Below are 18208 nucleotides of genomic sequence, written 5' to 3'. Positions count from 1 at the left end.
CCATAAAAAAATTTCATACCCCTTGAGGTAATAGAATGTTGCAGTCAAAAATTATGCTTTGGCTATATATCAACTTTTACCTAGAATCTCACCGAGTGTATTTAGTTTTTAATTACACACTGTAACTCCTAATAAATTAAAAGCAATAATTTACAGCTGGGTCAGAGACTTTTTTTAAATTTGTTGCTAATTTAAATGAATGAATTGCTCAAATCTTACAATGCTCAGATACATATGATGTAGACATTAATTAGCACCACAAATTTTACTGCAGTTACAGCAAAAGACAGTGTAAGCATAGTGTTTGTTGCATCCACAAGTGGGTTTTGCAGAGGACGATTAATAGATCATCTGTAATAATGCATCTCACAAAACCAAGAACACATGTCAAGTCCACACATGCCACTCATTGGGTTAAATGTGTATTAAAAAGACTGCTTTTTAATTCAGTTTCACTTGTTTTTACTTTTTAAAGATCCTATTACATTTAAAACCATTCTTGTTTTCTTTGCTTTAATACAGTGAAGATTTAATAAAGTATTCCAATTAAGAGGATGTTTTTTGCCCACTAGAACAAAGTTATATGGCAGTCTTTGTTTACTACTATAACCTGAATAAGAGATCTGAGCACTATAAAAGTTTTAAGCTAGTAAAACTGAACTTCTCCCTATTCCGGATTTTTGGTATGATTTAATGTCACTAACCAACCAGAAGAAGGAATTAATACAAATTGTGCAAAACCTCAAGGGGATTCTGAAATTTTATACAGCACTGTATATGACAACATGTAACTTCATACTTCCAGCAAAGACATGCTTTCACTTGGATACCTGGACGTACATGTCAGGCATACTGGGTTAAAATCTGTAAGACACCACTGCTAAGACGGTAAGGTGCAATATTAAAACATAGGTGGCAAAGCACAACCTAGGCGTATAACAATTTGTTTTTCTACCAAAATGCTGATTGCCAGAAGGAAAACAGCTGTTGATAATGCATAAAGCAAAATGCCCTTGAAAGTACAGCAGTGGGCCTGAGAGTCCGATTGTCTTAGCACAGGAGAAAGGTGTGATCTGGTGTTCTGTCTGATACGCCAACTGAGCTTGAGGCTAAATTGTGCAGAAATTCACAATGTATTCTGCTTGCTCAATTTATACTTTGACAACTTTTTCTGGAGAATTTGTTGGGAAAAAAAAAAAAAATAGTAAACTTTCTATTATGAAGAACTTTAAAGGTCTACAACATGGCAAATGAAGTGAAATGAGAGAGTGCACCGACACAAACGATCTTTTCAAACAATTTATAAAAAAAGAAAAACAAACAAACAACTTGCCTAACAATAAATGTGCCTGCCAGGGCAGAACAATGCAAAATAAAAATTTGAACTCTGCAAAGTACATACTTTTTTGTAGATACAAAGCTACCGGTCTTTTTTTCCCCAGACAAAAGACCCCCAAAAAAGAAGAAAAAAAAAAACAAAAAACTGTGACTCACTTGTAAATTGGCAGCAAACATTATAAAAGAACAAAAGAAAACCATAAAACACTGTAAAATGACTCAGGCCATTATGAACAAAATCTGCAAACTTATTTACATTGATCACTTAAAACAGAAACATATCGTCCATCATCGCCTGCCCTATCGCACCCGTAACGGAACCAGCCACATGAAAGGAAGATTTTCTGTGCCAGCCTCTTCCAACGAAAGGTTGCAGATGGGTGGTGCTCAGTGGGAACCAATTAAAAATGCAAACACAAGGAATACCTGTAACTCCAGTATTTCCCACCACATACTCATTACTTGGGCAGGTCAATGATGTATATTTGAGGACTCTTTTTAGCATTTATTTTTTTCCCCACCCACTCAAGAGATCACAAGCTTTTTATAATAGTCTAAATTAATCGTCAACAGTCAACAGTCGTCAATTTTAAAAGCCAAGTTACAAGTAAACTAGCTAGCCGCTGCCTTCTTGTATTTCCCCTCCATCCGACTTGATAGCCAAGTCTCTGTTTTAATGGCCTTCCATATCATTCAGCTGCTTGAGCCTCTCAGGCTCCATCAACACTGTCTTGGTGGGGATGAGGAAAGTAGTCATTGTTCTCCTGCTGCAAGCTAGCAAGGCAGTCAAAGGCTCATTTATAAGACAATGGATTCACTGGAGATGGTCTGCTATTTATTTGTCAGGACATGCTTGGTCAATTAAAATATTTACTGAGAAGCACATTGGCAAAATGTGTGTAGCTTCTTTTGAATGCTGCCACCCGACACCCATCCCCAACATCATCACAAACAGAACCCAGATCTCTGGGAAACACTGAACAGGCCCTATTGGTCAAAGATTAAAAGCAGTGAGGGTGTGATCTGCCCCAACAGAATGACAGGAAAAAAATAAAATAAATTAAATAAAATACAGAAAAAAATGGAAGTTCGTCAAAACAAAAAGCATAGTCATACTGAAATTTGGTTTAAAAAAAGCAAACAAAAAAACAATATTAAAGCAACAATTCATTTTCCAGTATTATTTTGTTTATGCTTACATATATAGAATAACTAGAAATCAACACGGGGCTCAAGGGACTACTGGATGAGCATGAGAACAGACCCACAAAGTAGAATTTCTCTGATTTATACAGGACTGAAGACACTACAGGGCCTCAAATCGCCTTTGCCTCAATTTTACGCTCAGTTGTATCAGTCAGCACCTCATGAAGGACACTGGAGAGAGCAGATAAGGTATGGCTATGGCTTAACTGTTTAAGAAAGAAAAAAAAAAAAAAAAAAAAGGTGGCTGCCTGCTACAGATCTACTTAAAATAGTCCTTGTGGGCTGAATAATATAACTGGATGTCACGCCATCTCAGTTCAAATTTAACTGGATGCTATTTTGGCCGTTTAGCAAACCTTTCCCCATTGTGCCTCATTATATTTCTATTTATTCAGACACCCCACTTTCCACTTGTTAAGGTCTTTGTGTGATGTAGGTGCTTTTTCTGACGTCGTATTCAAAATATGAAGAAATTTTGAGCACTATTTAACATGTATGAAAGCTAATTCAGCAAAATTCAGCTAATTTTTTTTTTTTTAAAAAGGCAAGAACAAGGTGCGCATTAGGTTTGGAAGATGGGACAAATACATAGGCCATTAGTGTTAAACTGTCTCAGTGACTGACCGTGTTTAACTGTTTTAATCATCACAAACAAATGTGCGCTTATATGGCTGCTGCAAGAGCATTAAACATATATTTAACAGGTAAGGCAGGATTTCTAAGTCTTCAGTAGTTACAGTGGGGGGCTACATTCACAAGTATTGTGCGCAGTGTCTTGCACAGCATAAAACACTTTACTTTTCAAAAGATTTAATATCATCTCTTCAATGGCTTTGTATGCATTATAGTGCAGCTTTGCTTACGCAACATACAGTTGATGAATATAACATCTATCACCTGTTAAAAATGGTGATTGCGACCAATTGGATAAGACTTCCCATCGTCCAATCCTAATATGTAAAAGATATAGAAATATGGTGGCACAGAATAACTTCCTGAAAGTAAAGATATGGCCCAAGATATTCCAACCCAAGTTATGGCCATGGATCAAACTGGGGCATCAATACCACTAGTAGTAGTCCATGGAAATCTGAGCAGATGAACACCTCTTCCACACTCTGGCCAAACTAGGAGTTTTGGTTCCAGGTTACACATGGAGTCCTATCCGAGTTTACTCCACACTTTTAATAATTTCTAGTCACAGACGACTTTAACATCTTTCTCTTTGACAGTCTGCATCCTTAAAAAAATGTAATTCCACTTTTGGTCCCATTTTCCTTTCTGTTTTTCATCTTCAGCATCAAAAGCCGGAGTAACGGTTTCAAGGTTTCAGATTGTTCCTTGTAGTCCAGTGTAGATGGCTGGCTTGAACGTATGATGGTGGTTGAGGGCTACTCACATTCAATGATGTTCAAGGCAGGCGCAGTCATTTGTGAAATACATAGATTGGCCTCTGAAAACCTGTCAGGATGATGAATAAATAAATAAATAAAGATGAACATGGCAGCAAACTACAATGCTGAATACAATCTGGAGACTATATCTGCTGTGACAAATCATTGTGTAGTTACCTCTTACTGAACACTTGGGGGGCCCAATGTATTCAAAACTGCTGAAGCCCACTTCAGTTGTAAGATATGACGAAAACAGGTCAGGTTTGAGACGGATGCTGTGATAATTCCTGCTAATATTATCCTGTCAAGTGAGGGGAAAAAAGGGGGATATTTGTTATATTTCAGCCAATCAACCAGGTTTTTAAAATGACCGATTTATATTCAGACAGTCTTCCAGCAATACAAACGTCAACCATGTCATCTCAGTTTCTTACAGTTAGTTTCTTTCTCCTCACGTAGGACTCCCAGGGCTGTGGCTCCAGGATGAAAAGGCCCCCATGACGGAGATGTCTGTAGACCCTCTTAAAGAGCCGCTTGAGGCCACTGTCTCCCCAGTTCAGGTGAACCCATTTAGTGACGCTCAAACACAGAATCACATCATATTCTGGCCGCTGAGTCAAAAGAAGATTATCGTTCTCTAGTACATAATTAGCCTAAAGGAGAGAAGAGATGAGGTGAGAAAAATAAGCCCTTCTTGTGCAATTCAGTTTCATGGCTGCAATACAGACTTCTTTTGAAGCTGGTCACTGCTGAGAAATTGGAAATGAATTAACCTCCCAAACTAGAATCTCAATCTCACATTTCTACCTGTTGAGTTTTGGTCAAAAATCAAAAACTGTATATAAAAGATGGAAACAGCCCTCATGACATCATTCATTTATGAAGTCCTGAGCTGGGGGCTCGAACATGGCTTTTTGGTCGGTGCTATCTTTGATATTTTACTCATTTATTTTAGATCAGTAGCCCTGAGAAAGCGGTATATCTGACTGAGGAAATGGGGAACAGCATTATGGGAATAGTCATTATTTTGAACACACTGATAATATATACATTTTCCTGTGACCCTTTGTTCCATTATGGGGACATTATTGAACAGAAAAGCCAAAATCTAAAGTGTTTAGTACACTGTTAATGCCGTAAAATAAACCTACTGTCCACATTTGAGAACATTCTTTAAAAAAAATAAATTCTCTCAAAGATGAAGCTTAGTTCTTTTATTTAAACGTTCTGATTAATAACTAAGAAAGATTCATCAAAATCTCAGAAGGGTACTGCCCTAAAATATATTTCCATTGATTTTACCAGTGTCTGCTATAAAGTAATGGACCTCCACTGGCAGAAAGTAGTAGTAGTCTAATCTCCAACCAGCATTGCAAGGTAAAAGTAGAAGAACACATTAATAACCTGACATCCTGATAAAACTGATAAAATCTTTTTACATTGTCAGCCACATGCATCCCACTTTTATCTTAAGTAGGCTGGACTAGTAACACTCCCTCCTACTGTTAATGTAAAGACATTTAAAATCCCAGAGATATCTTAATATAAGAAAAAGAAACACTTTTAACAACACATCTCAGTTTTTCTACACGATAAGAAGAAACATTGCTGCAGTAAATTAAAGAAATCTGTTAGCATGAATAAATAAATGCAAAATTACAGAAAAAAAAAAGTTCTGATAGCTCACTGCTCAGACTGTCCTGCAATTACAACACCTTTTCTGTCTTTTTTTTTTTAAAATTTGTTAATCTACAACTTCATTATTTTGGTGTACTATCAATATCCAATTCCATGATCATAACAGAGCAAGAGGCAATTATCAATTTCATTTGGAAATGTATTTTTTCCTCTTTTCCATTCAACAAATACATATAAAAGGACTGCAAAAGCAAGTATGGCTTAAACACAGTTGATTTCAGACACTTTAATGGAACCTATAATATTTATTATATCACAATATTATATTGCCCGTTGCCGTTTTTACCCGTTAGTTCAAAATCACCAGTTACCTAAAACTTAGGGAGCCTCTTGTTTGATTTTTACTACTTTCAACACTGTAGAGACATACTGGAGTCATCAAATATATGAAGCAAAATATATGGAATTATGTAGCAAAGAAAAAAAAAGATAAATTCCTCAAATTCCTCAAAGTAGCCTCCCTTTGCTTTGTTGACAGCACTGCAAACCCTTGGCCTTCTCTCACTGAGCTTCATGATGTAGTCACGTGAAATGGTTTTCACGTCACAGGTGTGCCTTGTCAGGATTACTTGTGGAATTTCATTCCTTCTTAACGGGGTTGGGACCATCAGTTGTGTTGTGCATTAGTCGGGTTGGTACACAGCTGACAGCCCTATCTGACAACTGTCAGAATTCATGTTATCAGTGGGCGTTTATCAATATGCGTACTTGTGCGTACTTGCGTTCTCGTGATACGTCATCAGTTGGAGACCAAGTACTGTTCCAATTCGAAGTACGCATCAAGCCGAGAACGCGAAAAAGTCCCGGATGTGTTCTCGATCCGCCCGTTTTATCGAGCATGCATCGGTGTGGACTTGGGACAGCTATATATCCCAGAATGCATTTCGTCCAAAACTCAACAGCGGACTCCCGGCACATCGTTTTGAAACCCCCCCCCTGCTCGCGGACTTCTCACTACTCAGGTTAAAGAAACCCCAGCAGCTGTCTATAGTATTGAGTGTCCACTAGAATAGAAATAAAAGCGTTCTAACATCTCACCTGCTTGTTTTTATTAAGGTATGTACATGTACACTATTTTTATTAATAGAGGTTCCACTACTGAGGTTAAAAATGATATATAAGTCACTAAGATCACTTCTAAATGTTAATGTTTGGTTTATTTCAGTGTTTTATTTGTTCCTGAGTAAACCGGTTTGGCTGTGATTACAGTTAAGCTTCATAACATGTTACTCACAGTTAAATTAGGAGGGGCGGCAGTAAAACTCCGGACCTGTGACATCATCACGCACGCAGGTGTTCCAATTGTACATATCGCGAGTCCGTGCTCGCGTTCTCGGCGGGTACGTACTCCCGTGCGTTCTCGGCGAATACGTACTCACCGAGAACGCGAGTACGTACTCGCGTACTTGGGCATTGATAAACGGCCAGTATCTCTGGGAACTGAGTCTTTCCAAGACTGTTGGAAAACCTTTTCAGGTGACTACTTCATGAAGCTCATCGAGGGAATGCCAAGAGTGTGCAAAGCAGTTATCAAAGCAAAGGGTGGCTATTTTGAAGAATCTGAAATATAAAACATGTTTTGAGTTATTTCACACTATTTGTTTACTACATAATTCCATACGAGTTCATTCATAGTTTTGATGGCTTCAGTGAGAATCTACAAAGTAAAGAGTCATGAAAATAAAGCAAAACCATTAAATGAGAAGGTTTGTCCAAACTTTTGACTCGTAGTGTACATTGTTTGTTTTTTTCCCCAATTTCCTCCTAGTTTGTTCATTTACTCTGTTTTTTTGGGAAGCATTTTCCAACGCTGGTTTTGATAAGTGCTATGCAAATAAATTTTACAACCAATTGCCGTATGGATTCATCATAATACCTTTTAATATTTAGCCACAGCTCAACTAATGTGACAGAAAAAGAAAAGGAGCCACTGACATGATTAAATGTAAAGGTCAGTTTTTTTGAGATATAATACTATATAACTGTTTTATAGTGGGGAAGAAAAAAAAAAAGGTCACAGTGAGAGGAAGTGTGTGCACAATTTGCATCAAGTTCTCTTGAGAGGCTGGTCAGTCCTCATAATGCACTCACCTTTTTGTGCATTTTTACACATTTTATTCAGTTACCCTAACATTACTTTATAAAGCAGGACACACACAGTTTCTAATTTTTCTGAATTTGCCATCTAGGTTCAAAATATGCAGCAACACAGAAATCTGAGCCATATTCCCGAAAGGAAAAAAATAAATAAAAAAATCCTCTCTTACCTTGACGAAGGACACATTTGAAGGGAACTCCCCAGGCTGCACCGTGGATGTTTGTGTTAGCGGGGGTGCAGCAATGGGACCCCTGGAGATCCGTAGGGATACAGGAAAAGAGCAGCTCTCAGAGTGATCAGCGGGGGGTGAATCACAGTCTTCTTGCTCCATTTCCTCTGTTTTGCTGCCCTGCCTCTGGGTCTCCATCTCATCCGTGTGACACGACTCATTGTCATTTCCAGCATCTGCAGGGCCACTTTCTCCTTTCACAGGTTTCCCATTTTCGTCCCTGCTCTCGGCTTCATTGTGCTCTTTTTCTGTGCCCGTGTGACTCGCGTTTCCATTTGTCTCCTCCTGTTTACTAGTCTTTTTGCCCTGCATTGCTCGCCTGGCCTCTTGGGTCTGCAGCTCAGACAGATAATGTCTTATGTTTTTACGAGCTGCATGTATCAGACCACTGTCAATGTCTAGGCCCAATATGCGGGCGGGTCTTAGCATTTTGGCGATATAGAGTGTTACATGGCCTGAGTTGCACCCTAAATCCAGTACTTCTTTACCTCTAAACCACTCGGGACGAAGCAGACGTAAACGAGGGTCTTCACTGCAGCCCGGGTTGCGGTATCCATAATACTTGTTGTAATTCCCATACTGGAACTTCTTCTGCTGTTCCTTTGTATGAGAGTGGGGCTGCTGGTGCTGGCGTATTCCAGGGCCTATTTTGGAACCAGATTTTGGTGTGTGAAAGGAATTTCTTGCTCCCCCTGCACCAAAATGCCTGTCTCCAGGTCCCGACTTGCCAATTGGAGTAGAATGGGTGACAGGGGGCTCCATTTTGCCCGAGTTGCGCCTTCGCTTGCGTCTACTTGTGTGCTGGTACGGTGCCCCTAAAGTGGAATCCTCCACGGATGCAGGCGGCATCTCCTCCTTGCAGCTTGCTGAGCTGCAATCTGTGTGCTCGTGGGACTCTGCCATGACACTAGAAACACTACCGGATTCGTTGTTGGATTCTAGTGCAGAACATGAGGCTAAGGTACCTTGAAGAGGTACAGAAGGACCTATTTTAACTTCACTTTTTCCTGATTCTGAGAGGTTCATTTGTGTGGCTGAAATCCCAATACCGCCACCACTCCCACCTCCACCCCCATGGTGCCTGTTGCGGTGTCTCTTCCTTCCTCCACTCTTGAAGGGAGAAGCCAAAAAGCTGCTGTCAGCTATCCCACTGTTCAGGTTTAGTGGGTCTGTGATGTCCCTGGGGATGAGGATCTCCACAGGGTCTCGACTTTTTGCTGGCAGCGGAGAGGATTTGGGAGTCTCTGCATTCAGCGCCTTGTTGACCTCCTCATCCAGCAGGCTGTTGAGATTCAGCGGGTCAAAAATGTTCCCACCCAAGAGGAAGTTGGTAGGCAGGACAGAATCGCTCTCAGAGTTGGCCCTTCGTCGCCGTTTGCCAGATGAAGGATGCTTGAAACTAGAATTTGCTGTGTAGCGCCGCTTTGTTAGCTTCGTTTGTTGTTGCTGTTGTTGTTGTTGTTGTTTGGAATGATGAAAGCTATTTCTGCGATTGATGCTATTCTCGTTCCCTCTGGCTCTCTGTCCAGCATTGTCTGCGAGGGTGAGCGCATCAGTTGTGCTGGTGTGTTTTGGCGAGGCAGCAGTGCCCAGAAGAGGGCAAGCAGCTGCAAAGTCAGGGGTAGCTGCAGTTTCCTCCATCATCACAGACACACCACCGTAACCTCCAGGACAATCCGTGAGCTGCAGAGATGACGTCGAGCTAGGCTGTGGACTGCCCATTTTTGCTGTATCCTCATCAACAGACATCTCTTTTGATTTTCAGAGCTGATGAAGACATAGAAGGGTTTTTTTGTTGTTGTTGTTGTCGTTTTTTTTTTTTTTGGGGTAATTTTCTGAGCCTGAAAAACGAAAGAAACAAAGAAGTTACAGGAAGGAAAACTGATGCCATAAACTTAACATTCTTTTAGATATGGTGAACAAAATTGCTTTAAACCTGGTGCCTCCTCATTGTTGTGATTACACACATACACACACACATCTGTTAAGTAAAGTAACATAAGTTGGCTAATATTACTACAAAAATATGCTCAAGGCATCCTGGGATGTCCAGGCACTTGCACATCCAAGGGCCACTGTATCTGTATTTATACCTATGAGGTGGGAGTTAAAAAATAACCCTTTACATTCCACTGTGATTTCCTAATAACAATACAGAAAATTCATCTTTTTAGATACAGTGAATCTCTTGGCTCACACCCTTATCACATCTGTATTGTGGTATCTGAAGCGTGTCTACACAGGGGTTGCTGACCTGAAAAGTTTAGGAGTCCCCGTCTGGCACTGTTACCCAGTTAGCAAGCTAGCTCTTAGCTTCTCTATCGCGGGCCAAGAAGATTGAAACGTCGAGTAAACGTTACGCTCTACTCCGGCCAGAAAGCGCTACCAGACATGCACCAAAGTACCCACCTCGATATGCTGCTGCCCGAACCCCACTAAAATCGTGAGTCACACTCACGAAAGTGATACCATTTCCCAGATGGCCACGCGTAGTCAACAGGGTAGCAACCACCATCAAAATATAACAGTCTCACCTCGCAGCTCGCGGCTCTCCCCGCCTCCGGCCGGACTGTCACTACCCCGCACTCTCTCCGCTTGAGCTAACGTTAGCGCAGCTAGCACACAAGTGTCCCTACAGCGACACAACAGTGCTAAGCTACGCAAACAAGCGAGCAGGCACGGCTTGGGTATCTTGCACTGGCCTGTAGGCAGCAAAGGCTCCGGTGGCCACGAAACTGTCTTGTCGACTTCTTCAGTCAACTCCTAGTGGGCCAGTGTGAGGCAGGTTGGTGAATAAATTATTCCATTCGCTGACAGAGGCGGCATGGCGGCGCATCCGGGCTCCGAGCTGTAGCCCAAGATGACTGGGGCGGAGATCTCTGACTGGTGGCTGCGAGGCGGTGAGGAGAACTCCCCTCTACGATATTATAATGAGCCTCCTACTGCAGGTAACATTAGAGCCGATGATAGTTTTGTTATTGATTGATTAGCAGCTTAAATTTAATTCATTTATTAGACAATATATGAAAGGGAACAACTTAACAAAACAGGAGGGCTGAGGGACACTCTAAAGTGAACATAGAGCTTTCCCGCCTTGGTTAACTACCCTGACTATCAATTCAGCTAGTTGAGATTAGTTTCTTTGTTGCTACTCGATTATTCGACTAATTTGTTTAGTCCTAAAGTCAGACTTTAATCCATACACCCTTACAGCCCTAGTAGACTAATAGTAGAGTAGGCCTTATTGGTAACCTGAGTACTGCATAGCCTGCACATTAGGTTTTTATAAAGTTTACTGATAAGCAGCAACCTCACAGTTTCCTTTTGTATGTTCTTTCCCAACTGATGTGCATGCACTTTTGCAAATGCACGTTTCTAATTATGCATGTCAGAGGTATCAAACATGAGGGGGCGAGAATCAACCGGCAAAAGCAGCCCACTGAATGGCTTTGGAAAATGTGAAGGAGGACGTAAACTGTTTATATTTAACAGAATTTTAACAACTTTTACAGCGTTTCCCTCCCCCTTGGCCATTTATACTACAACAAAGTAAATAATACACAAACAATTAAAAAACATAAAGTTCCAGTTTTTCACTATCTACTGTAGAAATGTATGATTTTTACAGTGGGTTAATCGTATAAATAAAAGACATTCAAGACATTGACAAAATGTTTTTGTTTCAACATTTTAGAACAGTCTTTGCAATTTTTCTCTAATTTTACACACTTATTTTTTATGCCCTTTTTCCCTAGTATTAAAATATTTCAAACATTAAATATGTAGTGGCCAAACAATCCCTGTAGTTATAATCCCTAAAAATCACAGCTACTGCCTTTTCCTCACACACACACACACACACACACACACACACACACACACACACACACACACTTGTCCTCTTTTTAGTACAGAGTTTTGTAACATGAAGGTATATAGTGTGATGAGAGCTCACACTACACATCTTCAGGCATAATCACACCCTTTGTAGCTACATGCATACCTTCATAGGGTGTGAACTTATTTTTGCTTTTAGTTTTGAAAATGGATGTCTCTGTCCCACTGCAGCCTTTGCTTAACTGTCTGCATGATGTCAAAGACTGATTAACACAGAATTTCCTCACACTAAATGAAAATAAGACTGAAGTTATGGTTTTTGGAACTCATGCCCTTTGAACAAGTTAACTGATACCCTCGGTCCTCTTGCTTCTCATCTTTCTCACACCGTAAGGAATCTCAGAGTGTTTTTAGACAGCTCCTTTAAATTAGAGAAGCAAGTGTCCACAGTTCTGAAAACAAGTTTTTATCAGTTACATGAAATTGGCAAAGCTAAGCCTTATCTTCCTCCAAGAGACCTAGAAACACTTATTCATGCCTTCATCACCTCTAGACTGGACTACTGCAATTCTCTCTATTTGGGTCTTCAACACTCATCTCTCCATCGCTTGCAGTTAGTCCAAAATGCTGCTGCGCGTCTTTAACAGGTGTTAGAATGTATGAACATATCACTCCAGTTTTACCAAATTTACACCGGCTCCCTGTAAAGTATCGTATTGATTTTAAGATTCTTTTACTTACTTTTAAAGTTTTAAATAATATGGCGCCCAGTTATTTAAAGAAATCCCTCAACATGTATGACCCCAAAAGAGTGCTGAGATCATCTAACTAGATGCTCTTAGCACAACCGAGGTCTCTATTGAAGCATAGAGGAGATTGGGCCTTCGCAGCAGCAGCACCCAGACTCTGGAATAATCTACCAGAGGATATTCGTACTTCAGAGTCTATTCAGTCTTTTAAATCACGTCTTAAAACTTTTTTACTTTGGCTTTTAATTCGAGTTCAGTTTGAGTACCATCAGGCCTGTTTGTTAATTCGTTTTCTTCTCATTTATCTGTATTTGTTTCTAATTTATCTATATTTGTTTCCCTATTGCTTTCTCTTGTTCTTAACTGATTGTGAAGGACTTTGGTTAACTCTGTTGTTTTTAAATGTGCTATACAAATAAATTTTGAATTGAGTTGAATTTTGGTACCATAGCTTTGATTCTAACTTCAAAGTTAATTTAGATGACAGACTTTACAAGAAAGCCCTGTAAAGTGTGTCATAATTTCTATCTTGACCAGTGTTTACAGCAGGGTTTTCAAACTCATTTTACATGTGAGGTCAAATACAGCGCATGTCAGTAAAAATGCCCTTTCTGTCAGTGGAAATAAGTTTAGATGCACATTTTATTCCTGCCATATTTCAGTATAAGAAAAAATAAAGTGCAATTTCAACAGCACATCTCAGTTGTACACAGTTGTATGTGTAAAATTACAGAAGAAGTTCTGGCAGCTCATTGTGCAGACTGTCCTGTAATTATAATGGAGAAAGTTTTTCTTAACTCACAAAAAAATGGAAAACAGAAATTTCTATTGTGGGTTGTGTGGGGAAAAAAAGAAGCAATTTTTTTGTAATTTAATTGTTTATCTATTACGTTGGTGTACTATTAAAGACTTAATCAGTCAGAAAAGCTTTACAATTTTTGAAAGTAGACTTAAAACTCTACAATGTATGAGGGGTGGCTGTGGCTCAGGTGGTAGAGCAGATCAGCTACTGATTGGAAGGTTGGTGGTTCGATTCCTGGCTCCTCCAGTCTGCATGCCAAATATCCTTGGGCAAGATACTAACCCCAAATTGCCTTCCGATGCGTTCATCGGAGTGTAAATGTGTGTGAATGCTTATTAGTTGCACTTGAGTTTAGAAGTGCTTGTGTGATTGGGTGAATGAGGCATGTTGTATAGAGCGCTTTGAGTACTCCGGGAGAGTAGAAAAGCACTATATAAGAATCAGTCCATTTACCATCTCCTTCACATTTTTTCAAAGATGTCTGATTCTGGGCCTTTTGTTTAACACCCCTGGTCTACACTGAGCCTTTTATAAACCTCTGCATCAGCTAGAAATTGTGTGCAGTGTACAGGCAGCTTCTTTTCACTTCCATCACCTTTGAATTATAATTATCAAAATTTCAAGACACGGAAAACTTTGATTTTGGTGGTGACAAAGAAAACATTTACTGAAAATGATAGATTTTCAGTAAATGTATAGCTTTGTCCGTCATTGAAACAGAAACCCTAAATGCATAAAAAAATAAGTGTGAACTGAACTAAACCTCATTGTGTTATGGCCGCGATGTTGAGCTGATTTTACATCATGTCCGGTGTAAAGTTACATAAAGTGAGCTTGACCTAAATCATAAATGTTTGAAGTTATAGAAAAGGTTCTGGTAGTTCATTATTCAGACTGTCCTGTTATTATAAATTAAAATATGAAGTTTATACTAACTCAAAGAAAACGTCCGTGTACTTTGATTTTGGTGGATGGATCAAGTAAAAGTTGTAAAAGGTATGAAAATACAATTAAAAGTTCAAACAGCACTCCTTGACATTTTATAAACTGAGTGGGCTGGGTTGGAGTCATCTTTGTTATCATTTTTAAGCAGGGGCAAGAGATACTGGGATTTCTTTTATCTTGTTTTTAAAACCTTTTGGAAGATAACATACTCACTTAAAATAACAGTTAACAGTCCAACCCTAAAGTGAATCTCTGGACATGTCATGTTTTATACCCTGTATTTTTTTAGCTAGTTTTTTTTTTTTTCAGTTTGGTTTTCTATAATACAAATTAAATGTAGGCAGCACGGTGGTCCGGGGTCTTTCTGTGTGGAGTTTGCATGTTCTCCCCGTGTTTGTGTGGGTTCCCTCCGGGTACTCCGACTTCCTCCCACCGTCCAAAGACATGCAGTTTGTGGGGATAGGTTAATTGATTAATCCAAATTTCCTATAGGTGTGAATGCGGGAGTGAATGTGAGTGTGAACGGTTGTCTGTCTCTGTGTGTTAGCCCTGCGACAGACTGGCGACCTGTCCAGGGTGTACCCCGCCTCTCGCCCTATGACAGCTGGGATAGGCTCCAGTGCCCCCCGCGACCCTGAAAAGGATAAGCGGAAGCGAATGGATGGATGGATGGATGGACAAATTAAATGTAAAGTAAGCTATGGTACAATGAAGCCAAGACAAGTTGTGAAACATGTTTACTGAGCAGGCCAAGTCAAATTAAACTCCTTTTCCTTCCCCCAGCGATACAGACTGATATATAATATTAATAGCAGTATTATTGTGCTTATTAATGTGCAATATATATTTGTGTAAGCTCATTATTTAGAGCAGTTTATTTACAAAATTAGTTATAAAGTTTCTCTAGGTGCAATAATATAACCCACCCAGTCCATCTTAAAAAAAATTTTTTAACAGCACTTACTTCTGTCTCCTTGGCAGCCTGTTTCTGCCACTGAAAAAAAAAAAGTATTTAATGACAGCAAATTTCATGTTAAATTCCTTATTTTCTATATTTCCCCAGATGTTTCAGGTAGTATGTTGAAATTTTGAGATAATATATTTTACTTATGGATTGCAGTTTATTTGTTTTATTTTTATTTTTTTCAGAGGTGGAAACCAGGATCCATTGTCTCCCAGTCTTTTGTATTTTGTACCTTAGAATAAAAGATAAAGAGATGCTGTGCTGAGGGTGGTGCTATAGCATTAGGGATTTACTGAAGTTGCGTCCTCTAATTATCCAGAAGGGGGAGACAAAACATGATTTTGATACTATGCTGAGAGTACACCATGGACTGCAGATATTCAGGATTTCTTTTATATAAGTTCTTCTTCTGGCTTAACTTGTTGCAGTTACTGTTGTTGCTCTGCAGCAACTTTGAACCTGAAATGTTACATTTGAGCTTTTAGCAGATACAGGAAGGCACTGCTTTTGAGAAGGTAGTTTTGTAGTCATGAGAAATTCTCAGATTGCGGTTGGTATGACTAATGAGTCTAAACAACAGAGCGGCCTCATTCCAGCCACAGAGAGGCTCCACCAGTGCTGCTGTGGCAACTTTAGTCTTCAGGTAAACGATGCCTCTAGTGAAAAGTTGGAAGACGCTATTATCGCTCCAAAAAATCTGTGAAAGTTTGATTTTGTAAGATACATTTTATTTACATTTAAACTTAGAATCGCAATATATTTGAATATAATTGTATTTTGATTATCTCACTGAAAAAGAACAGTAATCTTTTTAATATCACGAATCTCTTTATTTAGGTGTTCTGGGAGGCTAATATAATAATAAACTAGAATTCTTCAATATCGTTAAGAAAACTTTTTTTTAAGCAGCACTAAATAGAAACAGGAGCCTAACGCTTGATGTTCTTTCCCTTAGAGTTGACAGTATGCTCTTATAATTGGGTTCCAAAGCAGTGCCTTAGAGTCTGCTGGGTAAATGAGCCACCCCCAGCCTCTAATCTTTATAGAAGTGGAAAACAGAGGAGAGGGTACCTGTTCCCCCGCCTCTGTCTTTCTCTTTTCTCATGCTAATGAGGGTGCGGTCCTCAATCCCGGGCACCATCTGTCCTTCCTCAGGGTCTGGGCCCCAGCACTCCAGACGTGTCCAATTGTTAGTGTGTGTCCAAGCAGAAAGTAGTGACTACACATGGTTCTTGTGGCCCAATAGGCTGTACATCAAGAGCACGAGCCTTGATGCTTTGTGTTCAGGAACATCCACTGTTTGCTCTGCGTGTTCAGATTTTGTGTGTGATGTCATTGTAAGTAACCGTTGACCAAGGGATCACTGACAGGTCAGCATGCTATTGTAAGTGTCGCTGTCATAAGATATATTGGAGGCATTATGACTCATCTCTTGACTTAACTAACAACTATAAATTTGATGCACAATTCATTCAATGTGTGGCAGAGTGATGAGCACAGTTTTAATGATTCAAATTGAAATACGATTTTAGTTGTTGCTACATTTAAATTGTGCATTGCAAAAACAAATATAGGACCACATGAACAATAAATAAAAACAAGGTACAGTATTGTGTTAAAGTACTGAGCCATCTCTCTATATTTTGCAAGGAAAATGCGGAACACATGCAAACATGCGTGGAAATACAGCATATAAGGCAAAAACAGAGTTTGCACTATTCTAACAAGCTTTAAAGTAAATGTTATGAAAGTCTTTATTCAGAACTCTCTTAGGCAAGCTTTCTTGTAATTTCCTTATCCATGTATGCTTTTTACTGTATTGGCAGTGTGTTTGGAATCAATGTCATGCTGAAAAATGAAGCTATTGGCAATCAAGCTGCACACCATGCCCATATATTGCAATAATAGCTCTCTGGTAGTTGTCTTGTTGGTGCAAAATGCTATTTTATGCCTGTCAAACTGCTCAACCTTTGATATTGTTCATTCAGTGTGTATTATTTGTCTTTGCAACAGGCTGCTGGTAACAAAGTACCTAAAGATGCCATTTAAAATTAGTTCTTTGCTACATTGCCTTGATTTTAGGTGCATTTTTGGGTGTTTGTAAAGAAAGGTCAGGTAAGTGTGAACGGCTTCAATATTGTTTTACCTGTCCAAAGAAAAACTTCAGAAAGCCTGGCTAAAAATATAAAAAATGAGGAATTGCTCAAGATTTTTGCACATAGCAGAGTAATGACACAGAAAATGTATTTTCTTTCAAGTCGCTGTCCACCAAAATAGGATAACATATTCTGCAGTATATTCTTCATGCATTCAACCAAAGGACGTGGATGCTGTGACCTCCTTGAGCTAATTAGTAAAGCTTTGGTGACATGCATCATCCCCACTGAGCTTAGATGAAATTGGGTGTCTGAGATGTGACAGATGGATGAATGAACTCAAGGACCAAACTGCCCTTTCTTAAGTCCATTATTGTAGTGGGAATAATAGAGTGACATATCAAAATGTCATTTGAAATTTCAGGAACAATAACCGGACATGATAACCTTTTGATATAAATAAAACTAATTATTTTGTAGAGTCTGAAAGATTAAAGGATGGGTAAGTTGCAAAATATTCAAAAGTCAAATTAGGTAAAGGGTACTCAAAATATGCTCCCTAAAACAGCACGCTGTTGAACTTTAAAGTAAAAAGAAAAGTCTTGTGGGGTAGCGTTCACATTCTCACGCAAGGAAAATTTGGTGGAATATTCCCTTTCGTCATAAATTCAGTAAAAAAAAAGTTCTCATCTTGTCTTTCTAGTAAGTATTATGCAGCTATAATGAGGTGTGCACACTAACCCATGTAAGAATCCTCGTGAACTGACAAGCTAGCTTACCAGTAAACTGACACTACACTGACAAGCAGATTATGACTTTCCATTGGGCATGCCCTCCTCATTTTCAAAGCTA

At 39.3% G+C, this 18208-nt stretch overlaps 2 protein-coding genes across 3 annotated transcripts in view; one reads left to right on the top strand and one right to left on the bottom strand.

Moving 5' to 3' along the window:
- Positions 1–1285: 1285 nt before the first annotated feature.
- On the bottom strand, positions 1286–9785 carry mepcea (methylphosphate capping enzyme a). Its single transcript, XM_031759939.2, has 4 exons — positions 7904–9785; positions 4373–4591; positions 4116–4239; positions 1286–4005 (listed from the first exon to the last, which is right to left on the bottom strand). The coding sequence occupies exons 1-4, from the start codon at positions 9710–9712 to the stop codon at positions 3971–3973; spliced, it is 2187 nt and encodes a 728-aa protein (XP_031615799.1). The 5' UTR covers positions 9713–9785; the 3' UTR covers positions 1286–3970.
- A 1020-nt stretch (positions 9786–10805) lies between these two features.
- The window catches only part of LOC116336249 (serine/threonine-protein kinase PAK 3), a 52358-nt gene continuing 44955 nt past the window's right edge, over positions 10806–18208 (top strand). For both annotated transcript variants that reach the window (XM_039618738.1, XM_031760085.2), the window contains exon 1: positions 10806–10911. The gene's annotated coding sequence lies outside the window, so the exon portion shown is untranslated. The remainder of the gene's footprint in view (positions 10912–18208) is intronic.

The sequence above is a fragment of the Oreochromis aureus genome, linkage group 10 (genome assembly GCF_013358895.1).
Source record: "Oreochromis aureus strain Israel breed Guangdong linkage group 10, ZZ_aureus, whole genome shotgun sequence".
Taxonomy (NCBI): domain Eukaryota; kingdom Metazoa; phylum Chordata; class Actinopteri; order Cichliformes; family Cichlidae; genus Oreochromis; species Oreochromis aureus.
This window is presented reverse-complemented; position numbering and strand designations above follow the sequence as displayed.